This window comes from Natator depressus, chromosome 10 (assembly GCF_965152275.1).
Source record: "Natator depressus isolate rNatDep1 chromosome 10, rNatDep2.hap1, whole genome shotgun sequence".
In the NCBI taxonomy this organism is placed as follows: Eukaryota; Metazoa; Chordata; order Testudines; family Cheloniidae; genus Natator; species Natator depressus.
The window spans coordinates 75505435-75524086 of NC_134243.1; the positions used below are offsets into that span (position 1 = coordinate 75505435).

Here is an 18652-nt window from a genome sequence, read left to right on the forward strand (position 1 = left end):
ATAGCAAAGTGGCAAAAAAAAAAAAACCCAACAAAAATCCGGTGTTAAGTTCATCCCACATAAATATTAAATATCTGTTACAACACATTTTAAGGCATTATTTTAAAACTGCCTCTTGTGAGAAAATATTCAGTGGAAAAACTTGACCTAATTACTTATGTTAGGGAAATGATAACGTATCAGATGAGCACAAAAGGTTTTGTAAGTGGTAAGTGGTTTGGGACAAAACATTTGCTTTGGAAAGAAATCCTCTCATGTCTCCTTCTTCTAACGTTCAAAAAAATTGAGCAAGAAATCCAAATGCCCAACATGCTATGTATCTGGTTAGTACCTAAAGTTCTGATCCTGCAGTTCTTTGTCATGCATTAGTGAGCCTACTTACAAGAGTAAAGGTTTGCCAGATCTGGCTCCAGTACAGCAGCAAATTCTCACATCATTCAGGGATGTAAGGAGTACCATAATCTCTGCTTTAAACCTGACATTGCTGTTGCTAATCTATTGAAGTTTGGCACAGATTTACTTAAATCTGGATCTGTACAGAGTAAGTCTCTAAGGGAGGTTTTGAGTTAAAACTCTGTGTGCTTTCAAATTCCTGCTACTTCTCTTGTCGTCCTGTGCATGCAATATTATTATATTCCCTCCTCACTACAAACAAAATAAAATGTAGACTTTTAAGAAACATAAATCTAACTACTAGCCCCTCTAATTTTGGAAAAAATTGAAGTTGTTTTGTGTGTTACACAAAACTCTTCAAAGTTGATTCCATATATTTATTAAAACAGTTTTTTCTTGGGGATTCAACACTTTTAAAGCAAATTTTCTAGTAAAGTCCCTCAGTTGATGCTATAATTTAAAAAATGTGAGAGGTAGAAATGAAAATCCAGTGTGTACAGCCATCTCCTTGACATCTGCTTGTACACGGAATGATCCAAGAACAAATGTACTGCAGGTGGATTTCAAGACTAAATCTGTTGTGTTGTCAGTGTAACTTTTAAAATTACAGAATTTTTAAAAACAGTTGGGGCAAACTTTGACTTACTTTCAAATTAATCTACATTTAGTAAATTGAAACTAGAGTAGTCACCGCAACAGAAGAGCCTATGGAGGATTCCAATTTTCAAATGAAAACTGCATTTCCAAAGTATTTCAGTTCACTTACCGTTTCACAGAACCTTTAATGCTTTGAAAAGTTATGTGATTTTTTTTTGTTATTTATGCACGTATATGAACTTTGCTGTACATTTGAGTGGGAGTTCTGCATTCACATTTACTGTCTATTTTCTTGTGTGCCTTACGAGATGGCTTTGCTGACTGTATGTCAATAGTCTTTATTTCTATGCAGGTTTGTAAGCAGTACTATTACTGTTTTCTAAAACAATGTTACATAAGGTTTGGAGTTTGTATTTAAATCACACCAACTGACTGATGTAAAACTTGTGCAATTCTTAGGAATTGAAGATCAGACTGTTAACCTGTTGCCCATAGCCCTGTAATGGACTCCACTAAATAAGCCTTTGCAACAACATCCCATCTGTGTGGAAGAACTCCACGCCATGAAAATCATAGGGGAACTCTGATTTTTAATAACACTAATCGTGTACGTTTGGAACATACTTTTTTTTAGGAGATGTAAAAGTGTTTTGTAGAAGAAAGGACACAGCACAGGAGAATATTTCAGCAATTAAAATATCAATAGAGCATTTTTTATTAAGTACATTTAATAAATGCAGTTCAAGGTAGGGTTCAGATAGATCAAATCTAGTGTGAACCTACTTGGCTGGTATTGATTAATGAGAGTTGTACCTGCTAAAATGACAAATCATCTTTGAGCTCTAACTAACTAGCTCTAATATTTAAAAAAAAATAAATCGGGTTGGTTGGAGAAAAATGCTTTAGCATTTCCTTTTATTGTAAAGGACACTAATGCATCAAAACCTTTTCTGAATTATTATGCGCACAAGAAATATATAGTAAATAAGGAACATAATAACTCCTAGCAGTTGAATGTGGGAAGAAGTTAAATTAGAATGTGAAAGAAAGACTTATAAATGTAAACAGTTACTTCTTAGTAGAAACTTTCTTCACTTTGCTGTGCAAGAGAACACTGCTTTGCTATATTTAAAATGGCTTTTTTAAAAGAGATTTATGTATTTGGTAAATGTTTGTAGTCAACAGTTCACACAAGAAGCTGTTCCCGGTTTAATGATGATAAGCCGTTTGGCGGCACAAGCTGGACTTTGTTGCCATCCTTGAGATGAATCTTTTAAGAAAAAAAAATAAGTTAATCTCAATTTTTCCCTGAATGTGTTGTTTTTCTTCATTATACAATAAATATTCTAGTGAACTTTTTATCAAATGGTTAAGAAAATGCTAGAAGTTGTTGTAAAATATTTGTATCCTGCATTCACTAAAGTAAAAATACTGGCTTTTACTGTGTACTCCAGGCTCTGTCGTATTTGCAGAGTACAGTGCTTATATCATGCAATTTCTCCTTCTCCCTGGTGCCTGAACGAATACTTCCACCTTGAGTCTAAAGAGCACCTGTTAATAGAATCGTGGACCCATTTTCACCCGGATGGATTGTTTTTAAACTGATAAAATTATATCCATTCATATATTTTTCTCATTGCAACCAGAATTAAGAGTAGTTCTGACATAAATCCATATAATAAAAGAAATATGGTAAAATATGAATAACACTTTATGAATAGACAAATGCAAAAATTGGTGTAAATGAAATTTTCATAATTTACATAACTCCTTTGTAATGTTGAAATGGGCATATTTCCTTCCCCTAACGTTTGCTCTTCCATTGCGCTTGCATGCTGGATTGGCATTTATAAGTGTGCTCAAGAATGCTGGGTTGCTGATTATATTTAAATAAAAAAGTATTAATGCATTTGAGGAGGGACGGGGTAAAAAAACCCCTCCCATGAAGAATAAATGTGCTTTGGAAATAATAAAATCTGGTGAGTGTACTAGCCTCTAGCTTCCCTTGAGAAATGTTATTAGGTATATTTGTGGCTGCTGCTGGCTCACTCTTTTCCTGTAGGGGGCAGGGCTTTGCTTTCATCAGTTATCCCTGCTTCACTTCTCCAGTTGTCCTGCAGATTATTTTAGGTGCCACTCCTCTTTAGCACCATGAAATGTGGGCTCTCCTGATGGCTGTGCTTCCCTTCTGCTGGAACTCATCCTTAGGGCAGTCCCATCCAATGCTCCAGGCTTCTCTTCTGGAAGCTTCTGCCCATGAGCCCTGACAGCTATACCCTGCATTTCATTTCCTCCTGCTTCCCCTGGGTTTCTGCTGCTGCCTCAAATTCCTAGAGAGCTCGATGCAGCCATAGCAATGGAGGCGTGAAAGCTCACAACTGTTGCTAACCATGGCGCAACCTCTGGTGCTGGGCTAGAAGAACGGTCAACTGGCAAGGAGTCAGCTCACTGCTAACTGATAATTCCACTAACGAAGCAGGAGAAACCTCTTTTCCCCAAGAGCCGTATCACACAATTTCAGGTTCTGAATCTCTCACAGGGAGCCCCTACCTGCACCCGAACCCCCCGTCGCCTCCAAAAAAAAACTTGTCATCTGTCCCACTGGGCTAAACTCTGCACTTCACCACTGAAAACTGCTTCGGTTTCTCCTTTTCCTGATTTATCTTTCTCAAGCAGCAGCTTTCCTAGCTCTCGCATTCCATTACAAGCTGGAGTCTGGGAGCTCGTTTCAATTCCTGACTCTGGTGGAGGGCCCTTATTGGCAGGTTTTGAAAGCTGGTTGAATCTTACGGCTAAAAACATTCACAGTGCAGCTACAGCTGCTGAAAATGAATTCATTGTTATTTCCTAGTTAGCTCCCACAAGTACCTTGCTCTAGGCTTTATGATGGGCTTTTAAAGCTGGTTTTGTCTCTGATGTGTGCCAGCAGAGAACGTACGAGGAGTCCTGTCCAGTCAGATGCTATGGTACAATAGGGCTGGTCAAACAACTGTGGTCGTCGAAATGACCATGTCACCATATGAAAAGGCAGGTGTTGAGCACAAAAGTGGCAACTAGTAATAGAATCAAGCAGCAATCAATGCCGCAGCTACTGGCGGCTGACTCTATTAACTACTCGAGTATCCAAGAGTTAAAACAGATTGTAACACATTGAGCTGAGCACAGTTGTAGTAAACTCTGGATTAGCAAAACTTGCTACGTTTGGAAACCTAACACAGGCTTGGGAGGCTCCTAAAATGGAGGCAACATTTCCACGTTTGGCTACGGTATTGTTTGAAGAGATTTCCCTGCTCACCTCTTTCTGCAGCGGCTCAATGTGTCCGTGGCTGCGGTGCCTTGTGGATATCAAGAGACTACATCATGAGGTCATTTCTTTCGGGGGGCAGAGGGGTTGGTGAGCAATGTGCTGCCTTTGGCTGTGATTTGTGGGATAGGTTTCAGTAGTCTAGACAGTCCCTGAGGGGAAAAGCCACTGCCTTGATTATTTTGTACAGCACACATGGCCTTGACATGGAGGTGGTGACATGCTTATCTTATCACTTGTTACTGTAACATTGTTCCTTGTGCCCAGGTTAGTATTGCAAGGACACCAGTTGGAGCACCTAAGGGATCTTCCATCCCTTTATAGAATGTTTCCAGTAAGCTTGATCTGCATTTTTCACAGCGCAACGTGGTGACTAATAAAAGGTGAATGCAGGAGTGAGTGATGGCTAACACAGGGCCTTAAGACTACAGCAATGCCCAGCACATCCCAAGTGAAATAACATCACCCATGTACCTGTGTTTTCTTTAATAGCTGTGATAACACTGGTGCAAAGCCTTATCTGGGAATTACTGACAAGCTGTAGTTAATGGTCCTGTGGCAATCGTCTCCTCCCTGCCAGCAATACGTTCCCAGGCAATTCACTGCAGCGTGACTATTACTGCTTTACGGGAATACATTTGATCAAATTTGGTCAACGGACAACCACAGCGAGCACATCCTGATCTGCTGTATGGGCTACTTTTGCTCCCTTTTTTCACTGTGTGTTGTAATGGCCAGATTCAGAAATAGTGAATGAAAGGTTGCAGGGCTGGGCCTTAATCTAGCAATGTGGTGCAGGATAACTTACTAAAATAACGGTTAAAAGCCTACTGCCAGGCTACTGCACCAAAGTAAGGCTGCCTCTAATTAAATGGAAACAGGAATGTTGCAGCCTCTGCATCCCTAAGAGCAGGGGTGGCCAACCTGAGAAGGCGCCAGAATTTACCAGCCTACATTGCCAAAGAGCCACAGTAATACGGCAGCAGCTCCCAGCACCTCCCCCTCCCTCCCTGCACCTCCCAATCAGCTGTTTCATGGCATGCAGGAGGCTCTGGGGGGCGTGGGGGTGGGGGGAGCGAGGGCACTCCAGGCTCAGGGGAGGGGGCAGGAAGGGGTGGAGTCAGGGCAGGGCCTGTGGCAGAGCCCGGGGTTGAGCAGTGAGCACCCCTGGTACATTGGAAAGTTGGAGCCTGTAGCTCCAGCCCCAGAGTCGGTGCCGAGACAAGGAGCCGCATGTGGCTCTGGAGCTACGGGTTGGCCACCCCTTCCTAAGAGCAATAAAATCAGTGTGTTGCAAACTGTGGAAACACCAGTAAATTATGCGGCTTGGAGCTTAATACCGTACATTAGTTTTCAGCTGATGTCTGTCAAACTTCAGCTCAGCCAAGTGCTGCTCAGTAGCCAGGTGTGCTGTTTTCTTGAAGCAAACCACCGTTTTTGTGACTTCGGGCACAAAGGGATGCGTTGCCTAAGCCGATGGTATTGGCAGCTTTAAAAATGCATGACCCAAGTGCAACCTAAAAATGTTCTCACAGGAGCAGCAATTGCTACAATTGTAATGGCATCACCGTTTCCATTTTACTCTAGCGTCAGCTGCTACTAACTTTCCAAAGCTTGCGGCGTCGATGCTGGAATGGTGCTAAAGCTCACCTTTGCTGGGCAGTGTGAGCAACACCCTTTCCTGCCTATTTCTGAGTTGCCCGAAAGTGAAGGAGCCTGAAGCCAAAACTGCGGGGCGTCAACAGCTGAAGCTGGCAGCACAGAAACAGCCTCGCTGAGGCGAAGTGCCTTTGGATGTGCTCAGGGAACTTGGCTTTGACAGAGAACGGAGCCTTTGCGAATTGCACACTGAACACAGGCAGTTGCTTTCGCAGGTGTTGTGTCGTGGCTACAGCTTTGGCTGGGGTTACCTAGTGGGGAAGTAGCCATGTCACGGCGACTCCCTTGCACGCAAGCTCTAAGATGTGCCGATGGGAATCTTGCTCTGCGAGTGGTGGAGCAAGCACCGGTAATGATCGTCCCCAGGTGTGGAGTGCCGCGATGCCAGAGAAGGGCTCCCTCCAAAGGGGCATGGGCAAGGAGTTCGGATGACGCTTAGCCGAACAATTCTTAACACAGATTTTGGTGAACATGTAAGCTTCACGGCTGAGGAAGGCTGTATTAGGCAGCTGAAACGGACATAGGCAAAGCAAGTTTTGTTTGGTTCTTTCTAAATACATTTCTGTAGGGTTGGTGGATAGCTGTTTTCTTTAGCTTGTTGCTCTGAGGTTTTGGAAATAGAGACTGCTTTTATTATACCAGATATGGTCAGCTGGTCACGGGGGCAGGGCACACTGACTCAATGAACTGGGATTATGAGCCCAAAAGAGCAGTTCTATGAAAATGGCACCATCTTGATCAGCAGCTCAGCTCCCCATGCCCGTTGAACCTCAGCTGTGCTGACTTCAGTGTTTAAGTCAGTGGGTCTCAACCTATTTACCATTGTGGGCCACATCCAATACTACCTATTTGGCCCTGAGGATGTCACATGGGCGCTGTGTGCTGATTGGCCTGCGGGCCACAGGTTGAGAATCACTGGTTTAAGTTTACTACTTTTTATTCCTGTTACCCCTGCTGAGCCAACATGGCTGAGAGCATCTGCTCTGGATTCTCTTCCTCTTTGTAGGCAAACAGAATTGTTTGCTAGTTTCCAAATGTTTTCACCCGTGTAACTCTCTGAAAGCAAGGGCCCTGATGGCACAGGTTATCAATGTGGGGACAATTAGCCTGCAAATGTTTTATTTTAAGTGTTGGTATCTGACAAAGGAGGAATCCAGCTTGATTCTCCAGTCCCAGGCTGATTTAAATCATGGGTGGCAGTTTGATGGATTATCTTGAAAACTGAAGGTGTTTGATAAGGAGTCACTGAAACACAGTAAACAAGGGTGATTTTTACAGTCACGTTTCAGAAGAGCACTTTCAACATTCCAGTCTGCCTTCTAGCGTGAAAGATTTAGAATCATAGAAGATCATGGTTGGAAGAGACCTCAGGAGGTCATCTAGTCTAATCCCCTGTTCAAAGCAGGACCAATAGCAACTAAATCATCCCAGCCAGGGCTTTGTCAAGCTGGGCCTTAAAAACCTCTAACAATGGAGATTCCACCACCTCCCTAGGGAACCCATTCCAGTGCTTCACCACCCTCCTAGTGAAAGTGTTTCCTGATATCCAACCTCGACCTCCCCCATTGAGACCCTTGCTTCTTGTTCTGTCATCTGCCACCACTGAGAACAGCCCAGCTCCATCACCTTTGGAACCCTCCTTCGGGTAGTTGAAGGCTGCTATCAAATCCCCCCCAACTCTTCTCTTCTGCAGACTAAATAAGCCCAGTTCAGTCTCTCCTCATAAGTCATATGCCCCAGCCCCCAAATAATTTTCATTGCCCTCCACTGGACTCCCTCCAATTTGTCCACATCCTTTCTGTAGTGGGGGGACCAAAATGGGACGCAATACTCCAGGGGTAGCCTCACCAGTGCCAAATAGAGGGGAATAATCACTTCCCTCAATCTGCTGGCAATGCTCCTACTAATACAGCCCAATATGCCATTGGCCTTCTTGGCAACAAGGGCACACTGCTGACTCATATCCAGCTTCTCGTCCACTGTAATCCTCAGGTCCTTTTCTGCAGAATTGCTGCTTAGCCAGTCAGTCCCCAGCCTGTAGCAGTGCAGGATAAATTTTATATTATGTTTTCCATTTCAGTAGTGAACAGGAATGTACATATTAAAAAACACTTAATATTTGTAGCCAGCATTCTGCAATTTGGAACTGGATATACTTGGATATTTTGTTCCCACAAATAACGGCCATAGTACTCTGCCTTCTTTGTGATTATGTTTCACTGTAAAGTAAATGTTTATAATTGAAACAAATTCTTACTCTGAGCAGTGTCTGGCCGCAGTTCTGTCCTAAATCTTGCTTTTCTTTTTAAGGAAAACTGCAACATTAAACAACATAGTGTGGTTCAGAATATGCCACGAAAGAAACAGACATCAATCCAGGATCGTTCCCCTGTGCTTTTCTTGAATTTTTCTTCATTTAAAAATTAACAGAAGGGACCAGTTTTCCTTCACAGAAGAAAAATATTTATTTTAAATGGATACAGCTGGCTTTAAGAAATCAGACGCTTTAGGTACCTTTTTAAAAGAAATTATGTTCCCTCAAGCCCCCTTAAAACCTGGCAAGAGCTTCCTACTTGCTGCAGGAAGAATATTTGTTTATCAGTCCCATGACTTAACACTGTAACTCAGGAAGCTTCTGTTTACTTTATTCATTGTACCTCCCAGCTCCCTTTGCAGCAAGCAGCTAGTTTTTCAGATACATTTTTTGTTTGAGTCATTATAAACACGAATGCTGTCCATGTATGTGCCTCAGGCCAGCAAGACTATTAATGACAGGACTTCTCTCTCTTGATTCTAACTTCAACACCCATCTCAGAACCTTAGATAAGAATATTCATCAGCACTTAGATTAATTTGGGACAGAGATGGCTAGTACTAACCCCTGTGCTCATAAATATAAGATCTGAATTTCCTTCACGTTGCCTCAACTTTTGGGTATTTATGTGACAACAGTGCCCTCTAGCGACAAGACAATAGCAGGCAATTCCTTAATTCGACAAATCATTTCAAAAGTTATTTTTCAGTCTTCCATCATTTCCTCCTTTTACCTGCTTAATTTTGTTCTAGTAAATAAATCTAAAAGTATTGACTCTTGTATCTGAGTGTTTGAAAGAGAGAAAAAAACCCTCTCTCTGTACTTTGCTTTAAACCTTTATGTATTTTCTAATGAGTGTTTTATTAATCTGTGATTTGTACCCAGTTACAACAGTACTAATTCTATAACTATCCTCCAGTTAGGTGGGGGACGGGGAGTGAGACCCAGCTACCTTCTGCATTCAGCACCCTTTGCTTTTCATACCATAATTTCAGCTAGTATCCTTTAAGCCACTCAGGCTGGTCAACACATGCATTATATATAGGTGCACCTCCTGGGATGTCAGTGTCTAGGCCTGGGAAAAGTCTAACTTCCTTCAAGTTTGCTCTATGCTGAAAGTTAGCTTATATTTAGGCAATATGTTATGGAGATTTTGCTTATGTTACACACACTGTTTCCTTAGGTATTTTCAATTCTACAACTTCAAAATGTCAATTTCTACTGTCGGGGTTAGCCATGAGAAACTGTTCTGAATTTATTTTTAAAATGGCTACACCAATCAAGAGGTTTTTACTGCAGATTCAAATTGCCCAAAGCTTAGTCTTCATCCACATTTATCGCATGTACTGTAAGGAACCTTTCCACGCATTCAGCATTCACTGTAAACAAGTCGTTGAAAACTATACCCAAAACCTGTGGGCCTCCATTGAACAGACCAGAATACATCAAGAACTTCTTAGGCTCTGTGACAACCATGTGTACTCGCACAAGAGCCCTTATTTCAGGATGGAGATGGGAGATCAGAAACATGGCTGACTAGCTACACAGGCACTAAAAATGCCTAAAATTAGCCTACACCAGGTTTGTAGGCCGCAGCCTACAAGTTATGCTCCTTCTCATGAACTCCTAAAATAGCTGGGGGCTTGTTTCCCCTGACTTTTTATTATTGTACAAAATGGAAAACTCTTCACTGACCCATCTAGCTTAAACTAATAAGAGCAAGGACACCCTGTTTAACATTGTCTGCATTGTCTACAGGCAAGCTCTGCAACACAACCGCATTTGCTCCAACCCCTCAGACAGAGACAAACACCTACAAGATCTCTATCAAGCATTCTTACAACTACAATACCCACCTGCGGAAGTGAAGAAACAGATTGATAGAGCCAGAAGAGTTCCCAGAAGTCACCTACTACAGGACAGGCCTAACAAAGAAAATAACAGAACGCCACTAGCCGTCACCTTCAGCCCCCAACTAAAACCCCTCCAACGCATTATTAAGGATCTACAACCTATCCTGAAGGATGACCCAACACTCTCACAAATCTTGGGAGACAGGCCAGTCCTTGCCTACAGACAGCCCCCCAACCTGAAGCAAATACTCACCAGCAACCACACAACAGAACCACTAACCCAGGAACCTATCCTTGCAACAAAGCCCGTTGCCAACTGTGCCCACATATCTATTCAGGGGACACCATCACAGGGCCTAATAACATCAGCCACACTATCAGAGGCTCGTTCACCTGCACATCCACCAATGTGATATATGCCATCATGTGCCAGCAATGCCCCTCTGCCATGTACATTGGTCAAACTGGACAGTCTCTACGTAAAAGAATAAATGGACACAAATCAGATGTCAAGAATTATAACATTCATAAACCAGTCGGAGAACACTTCAATCTCTCTGGTCACGCAATTACAGACATGAAAGTTGCGATATTACAACAAAAAAACTTCAAATCCAGACTCCAGCGAGAGACTGTTGAATTGGAATTCATTTGCAAATTGGATACAATTAACTTAGGTTACCTTGCATAATGACCCATCCACTCCAAGTCTCTATTCAAGCCTATTTCCCCTTGTTTTTTCCTACCCCCTCCCCCCCCCCCCCCGACGTTCGTGTTAAACCCTGGATTTGTGCTGGAAATGGCCCACCTTGATTATCATACACATTGTAAGGAGAGTGGTCACTTTAGATAAGCTATTACCAGCAGGAGAGTGGGGTGGGGGGAGGTATTTTTTCATGCTTTGTGTGTATAAAAAGATCTTCTACACTTTCCACACTATGCATCCGATGAAGTGAGCTGTAGCTCACGAAAGCTTATGCTCAAATAAATTGGTTAGTCTCTAAGGTGCCACAAGTACTCCTTTTCTTTTTCCGAATACAGACTAACACGGCTGTTACTCTGAAACCTGTTTAACCTGAAACTTAGTGCTTGAGACAGCTCACTGTATAGACAAAGGGACTGCCGACTAGTCCATGAAGGGTACTACAGCTGCCAGCCCAGCAACACTATGCTCAAGATGCCCTTAGCCCGAGTCGGCCACTGACGGTTGCTGGCAGGTTGGACTGTGTGGCTGAACAGAACTTTTGCTATCACTATTGAGCAAAGACTGTTACTGAGGAATAACCGACCTAAGGCCCAGTTCCTGCAGAGAGCTCTGGCCTGACTAGGTACCTGCATGGAGCCCTAATGAAGTCACAGGGCCTCCATGCAAAGGCTGACCTTGCCTCTATGGTGCTCACAGCAGGCTAAGACCCTCGGTCATTCCAGCTCAATACCGTCATCAATAAAAGTAAAGTGAAATGGAGGTATCAAGTGTCCTGGTTAGTTTTAACAGCGCCATGTACCATAGCTAGTCTATCAAGCTATAAAGTCAGATGTAGGGTTAAGTATGCAAAGCCCACTCAGTTCTGCCAGAGAATGAAAAACGTTGTTTTAAGTTGTTGTGGGGGGAAAATTGCTCAGTCTATACAAAATGTGTCTTCTCCTCAGCTATAAGGCTGCATCATTCCAATCAATAACCCATACAATATTTAAGAGCACACACACTGATGTGTCTGCCTAGTTCAGATTTTTAGACAAGGCCACTCTTGAGAGGCACCTAAACGCAGAGCCAAATGTCTGTTGCACTTGGTAAGCTACAAAACATCTTTATTCATTCAGAGAAAACATGTTACCCTATGGTTCAGTCAAGATCATTAGCTCACTTAAAAAAAAAAAAAAATTAGCCCCCTGAATCCAGTACAGTCAGAGTTACTGGTTTATGGGCATCAGTGTTGGGAGGTGAGGCAGTACTGGGCTGTATCTTCCATGTGTGGGTTTCCACAACTGGTAGGTGCTGTGACATTGTTCCCCCCAATTCATGAGCTGAGCTATTCGAGGCAAAGGTAGTGTTTGAGGTATGGGCTGCTGCCCCAGTCTGTTGTGTTTTAAAATAGACAATATAAAATACCGGCAAGACTATTCCTATCAGGAGCATAATAAAAACTGCATTCCACCACTGGATTCCACAGTCTGCACCATTATTGGGCTCCTTTTGCCCCGCTGAACTGGATGGTGGGCAGTTTGGTGCTTCTATGCAATAATCTGCATTTAAATGGACTTTTGATTGCACTACATCCTCAATGGTCTGGTCAATCCCCTTAAAGTAGTCAGTCAGGTATCTGCTTTCAGAATAGCAGCTGCCGGTGGCTCCATCATCAGGTTCTGGTAGTTCAATCAATGTCATTCCAGCCTGGGAAGGTGCATTCTGAGGAGGTTTTAACTCTTTGCTGGTCTCTGTTAACACCCCGTGGGCCTTGACTGGAATCTTGATAGACTTCAGAGCATACAAGTCCTGCTCACAGATGAAGTTGTTGACACGTTTGATATCTGCAACCTATGGAATTCAGAAAGGAGAAACACATTAACCTAAGGCATCACAATCCTTTACCAATATTGACTCAAGAACAAACCAGGAAAATTCAACAGTGAAAACAAACACTGACTGAAACCTACTATGGGGAGTCTGGCTCACTCTGTTCTTGAAGCCCTCTGACTCTGGCAGTCAGAGATTTCCTAACAAGCTTAAGACCCCAATGAATCTTATAAGTTACAGTCCTTCACATATTGAAAGTTGTAATCTTCAGGACATGTTCAGTAGTGTCTCTAAGGACCATCAGTTGTATTTGTCTTCAGCTTTGTCATTTCCATCCCTAGGTTTTCTGCTGTTCCTGTCTTAACTCAGCTGGGGAAATCTTTGGAACACAGGCCCCGACGTTTACAAGTATTTAAGTATTGCTGTTCTCAGTGCTGCGATGTTTAACCGATTCAGGAGCCTACATCTCATCTTCAAAAATGATGTCTGCACTTTGACTATCAAGGGGATTTTGGCTCCTAGGGCTAGATTCACAAAAAGACTTAGTAGGGCCTGATTCTGGGAGTTAGGCACCTGAGATTTACAAATCTCTTGTGTAAATGCCCCCCAAACCCTATAGTTGCCTAAACAGTAAACATTGCCCATCAATACTACCAAAGTTATAAGAAGGATCCAAAATCGGCCCTGAACAGAACTCAGTCCTGGTTACAGCCTGGGAAACAAAACACTGGGGTTGAGTTACAGGGTGTCATTGTAAGAGGCAGTATTCACAGTGTGGAACCTTGGACTCCTCGGGACACCATGTGAGAGATGAAAAGGCAACAAAGTAAAGCACAAGCGTAGCCTAATGTGATGTTCAGCTTTTCAATGCACAAGCCTGAGACTTGGGCCTTGGTTCTGGTCCTCAGGCAGCAAGAAAAGGTGACTCGCAAAAGGTGAATGCTCTGCCTGAGAAAGCATTAGTGTCAAGTTTCCAGGAACACCATCAAACCTGAGTTGGGGGAGGCTTACAAAGGTGCCTCAAGATAACAAGTGGGGGGAGCAGAGAAAGGGCAGGACAGGCCAGAAGGGCAATGTAACAAATTAACCAACTGCAATAAACCCAGCAGCAGAAACGGCACTCAGGACAGTATTTCCCAGGTTTTATTTTCTTAGCATTTAGGCACGTTACTGCACTAACACCTGTATGTGCATTTGGCACTGAAAATCAATCTAAGAACTCAGTAAATTTCTCTTTAAAAACAACATTTTTCTTTTTGAATGAGCCAATATGCACCATCAGCTGCATCTTCATTGTCTGATCAAGGTACAGACTAATTTTTAAACAACAATATGTAAATACAATACAGGGAGCCCTCCAGCAGCTTCACAACAGCTGCAGCAGGAGTCCCTTTGTCAATGCAGTGGATGCTCAATGGCCACTTGAAGACTTTTTCTTTGCCAGTTGGCTGACAGCCAGCACTGGAGACACAAGCCAGCAATCAGCACAGGTAAGGTGGCAGCTGGCCTCAGCAGGGAAGGAGGAAAAGGAGATGAGAATGCAGGATACACACTTCTCTATTCACTTTCTCCACACCATTCATGATTTTGGAGACTATCAGATCCCTCTGAGTAGTCTCTTTTCCAAGGTAAACAGCCCTAATCTTTTAGGCTCTCCCTGTATAGAAGCCGTTCCATACCTTTGAACATCTTTGTTGTCCTCTGAAACTTTTCCAGTTCCACTATATCCTTTTTGAGTGGGGTTTTTGAGGACCAGTATTCAAGGTGTGGCTGCAGCATGGATTTATACAATGTCATTATGATATATTCTGTCTTATTTTCATCCCTTTCCTAAGACTTCCTAACATTCTGTTAGCCTTTTTGACCACTGCTGCACTTTAAGCAGAAGTTTTTAAAGAACTAGCCACAGTGACTCAAAGATCTCTTTCTTGGTGGTGACTGCTAATTTGGAACCTTTCAATATATATGTATAGTTCCAATATTTTTTTCTAATGTGCATTACTTTGCACTTATCAACACTGAATTTCATCTGCCATTTTGTTGCCCAGTCACCCAGCTTTATGAGATCCCTCTGTACTCACAGTATATTGTTCTGTTTGCTTAACAGAGTGTAAGCTCCTTACGATGAGCGCTCGTTTCCCTTTTTCAGTTCAGATGTTGTCCTCCCTCAACAAATTAATAATAATTGTGAGTTACCTGAGAGCTGTAACACACTTAGTCATCCAAATTATACAGGAATCCAGGTCATGCTGGGTGTGGGGGTGAATGCATTTTCCTTGTGTTATTAATTACAAGACTCACTGCACCCTGCATCACCTTGGTTTATACCCGGGTATCAATAAATACAGGGGACACACAGAAGCAGTCGCCTTTCTGTGTCAGACAAGTGGAGCTTCTTTCTGTATGCACAGAAACTAAGCTACACATAACATATCCCTAAACACAAGTGCTTACAAAACGAACACACATGAAAATAAGACAAAGGGAAGAAATTAAAGCAGCTGCATCATCTAGCTGCGGCTCTTACTTTACAACCATACTGCAGGGCTAGCTTGTTAAGGTTATCGCCCTCGGTGAGCTCTCGTTCCAGTAGCACCACATCCCCAGCTCTCTCTTGGGAAGAATTGCTTCTCTGCTGCTCCTTGCCCCTTGGACGTAATTCCATGAAGTCAGATTCCTCCTCTGATGACTCATCCGGATCTGATCGGCCATTTCTAAACAAATAAACGTGGCTGCTTGGATAATTGTGGACAGTGACGGGAGCCTGGAAAGATCTGGTTAGTCGCTCATAGAGCCTCATGTTTTATACTAGAGCCTGTAAGAGAAAACAGACATTTTAGCTGTACTGATCATAAAACAACGGGTTTATTCACCACAATGCAGAACAGTGACAACAGACCAAAAGCACAACACCCTGGCAATATACACACACAATTAAGCCAGTACATGTCTGATGCACTGGTCTAATCACCAGAATGCTCTGCAATGTGCCTCACTTTTCAACAATTGCACTGACAGTGGCATTTGTATCCACTTCAGCAAGGGAGGCAGTCACTGTCGCACCCTGGGAAGCCTAGAATGTTTCTTCATTGGCAGAAAAACTTTGCATGATGCTACCGTGCTCATTTTAATAGGGGTTCATTCCAGAAATTCTAGTTTAGCACTATTGCAAATAAGTCAGAGATGAAAGAAAGATCATGCTGACCTTGTGGATCCATCCCAGGAGCTGGGTGTCTTTGGTTATGATAAAACTTTGGTATTCCAGAACCTAAGGCTGGTTTGCTACTGCCCTGATGTTAGAATACAGCCCAATGCACCTTTTTGCATGGTCATTTTGTAAGTCCTTGGTTGTCTGCTCTTAGTCACAGAATTCTGAGTGTTGGTTTTCTGCCCCCCCCCCAACCCTGTTTATGTTTATGGGAATGTAAGAATCTTTCTTTTAAATAGCTTGATCTGATAAATATAATTGATACTCAACATCAGCCTTAGACAAATCAAGATGATTTCATCTTACAAATTAAATAAGAAAAGAGTTTTGTTCTTATTACAACTGGGCCTAAAGGGATTAGACTGAAAGTCCTGTGAAACCAATGATAGTATCGCTGGGGATTAGAATACAGTGCGTTGCCATCAGAATTATGGGTTGGAAAAAAACCCAAAAAATTATTAAAGCTTTGATCCCGTTACAAACTCATGCTGAACCCCACTGACTGTAATGGGTCTGTGCGGCGATGGGTTTTCCCATGCAGAGATCACTTCAGGCTAAGGTTCTGCACTGTCATCATATAATGTGGCTCTCAGGGGGCCCGGTCTGGATCAGAGCCACACAGTGCTAGGTGCTCTAAAAGCACACACACACAAACCGGCTACAAAAGTTTACAATCTAGTAGGACCAAATCGCCCCAAAGCACAATACATAAAGAGCTTCTTTAAGATACTGACCTTTGGCCAAGAAGCAAAGCAAACAGGAGCAGTGCAAGAGTGCTATGCTGTATGTAGAATTTAAGTTTACTTTTTTGTTAGTTGTTCTTTCAGCCACAATGAGTTTTGTTTATCATTTCTCCCCACAGCGTAAGAATTTGTCCCTGCCCTCTCAAAAAATGGTATGTTTATGTTTAGCGTGATCCACAACTGTTTGAGATTGCTGTTATGTCTCAGCCTCTGCCTGCACGAAGCATTGGAACTTGAGCCCTTGTGGTAATAACAGGGGCCCCAATCCTGCTGAGTTTGTTTATTTCCAGGGCATTAAAGCCATGATTTCCCCGCCTGGCATTTAATACAGACAAAGTAGGCTGTGACTCCCACATTGGTTCCAGCAGAGCTGTGTGGGAGCAACTGAGAGCACAAGGTGTGACTACAGTGGACTTTAGCCCAGTCTCCTGAGCTGACTGCTGCTAGGCACTTAAGAGGGAAGTCATCTTCCAGGAACCAGCAGAAGAAGCTACCAAACTGAAGGCTGCAGCTGGGGATGGCTCTGGAGAGGGTTCAAAGGGACTGGTTAAGGGGGTGACTCCATCCTCGCACAGAGGCCGAGCGTGGGCCCACTGTCGAGGCAGTGATTTCGAGGCGTGCCTTGTCAGCAAGCGGGCACCCAGTGCCCGAGGCAGGAGACGCACCGCCCCGGGGTGGGGAAGGGAATGAACAGTGAGCGCCGGGCGGGCAGAGCAATGGGGAACAGGGAGTGGGTCCTCCACCCCCCGCCTCCCCCACACACTCCCCTTTAGAAATAAGTCACTGTCTTAAAGGGCCACGGCTTTCCCCCCAACTTCCCCAGTCCCCTTCTCCAGCTCCCCAGGAGGGACCAGCCAAGGTCTCTTCCTCCCTCTCCTGAACCCCAGGGAGAAACCTTTCAGCCAGCCAACTCCCCCGCCCCCCCCACCCCCTGCAGAACGGAGCCCAGCCCCAGGGAAAAGAGACCGGCCCCCCGCCCCCGCTCCAGCCCAGCGAGGGGCGAGCTCCCACTGGGGACCCTAAGCAGGAATATTTGTGCCCCCCCCCCACATAGTAAAAAAAGCAAGTGCCCCCCCAGCTGCTGGAGCCTTAAGCCATTGATAAGTCTGCTTATGCCTAGCGCTGGCGCTGCCTCCAGCCCGGGGGATGGGGGGGGGGGGAGTCCCCGCGAGCCCGGCTCCAGGGAGGGGGAACCCCGCGAGCCCAGCCCGGGGCGGGGGGGGGGGGAGTCCCCGCGAGCCCGGCTCCAGGGAAGGGGAACCCCGCGAGCCCGGCCCCCCCCACCCACCCACCCCGTTCCCGAGCGGGGACCGGGCTCCCCCAGCACAGACCCCACTAACCCTCGGCTCCTCCGCTCTCCGGCCCTCAGCCGCCACATCCACCCTCACTGTCTGCCCCGCCACCCGCACTGATTGGCTGGTTCCGCCCAAGGCCGGGAACAAGGGCACGCAGCGACCAATCGGCAGCGCGGATGGGCGGGGCCGCTGGGGAGGGAGGGTTAGGTTGAGCGGTCAGCGCGGGCCCGTGCCTGGGGCGGGCGGGGCAGAGTTAAAGGGCCAGCGTCCCTTTGCCCCCCCCCCCTCCCCGAGAGGCCCAGGGAGGGACAACGGGCTTCCCAGGGTCCCTGTGTCCAGGGCTTGGTCTGGCACTGCCCCCCCCACCTGTGGGCAGCTGCCCCCCAGCCGTGCTCAGCCCAGGGCACTGGTGGGGCAGGGGCTAGTAGCCTGGGGCCAGCCCCCATCCTGGGGGCTTGGGGGTGGGATTTAGACCCCCACCACGGGCCGGACTTGGCGCCTGGAGAAACCAGCCCTCGAAGCGAAACACACTGAGCTGCCCTGCCAGGGGTACGTGCCACGCCCAGCCCGGGGGCGAGCAGCAGAAGCGCGTTACCCACGATCACACAGCCTCCATAAGGGCCCCCACGGGCCCTGCCGTCCAGGCCCCCGTGCTCGCCCAGGCGCCATCCCAGAGCGGTGACTCGAGCCCAGGCCGAGGGTCCTGCTGTGTCCCTAGAGCGCTCGTCTTCCCAGAGCTGGACTGGAGCCCAGGCGCGCTCGTTAGGGTGG

General features: G+C 45.1%; 1 protein-coding gene across 2 annotated transcripts; it reads right to left on the reverse strand.

The window, feature by feature from the left end:
• Positions 1–10898: 10898 nt before the first annotated feature.
• On the reverse strand, positions 10899–17991 carry LYSMD4 (LysM domain containing 4). Of its 2 annotated transcripts, none has more exons than XM_074964819.1 (3): positions 17927–17991; positions 15163–15450; positions 10899–12656 (listed from the first exon to the last, which is right to left on the reverse strand). In XM_074964819.1, the coding sequence occupies exons 2-3, from the start codon at positions 15433–15435 to the stop codon at positions 12003–12005; spliced, it is 927 nt and encodes a 308-aa protein (XP_074820920.1). In that variant the 5' UTR covers positions 15436–15450; positions 17927–17991; the 3' UTR covers positions 10899–12002. The 2 variants fall into 2 exon arrangements, with proteins under 2 accessions (XP_074820920.1, XP_074820921.1); XM_074964820.1 differs by lacking the exon at positions 17927–17991 and adding an exon at positions 16578–17226.
• Between the last annotated feature and the right edge of the window lie 661 nt (positions 17992–18652).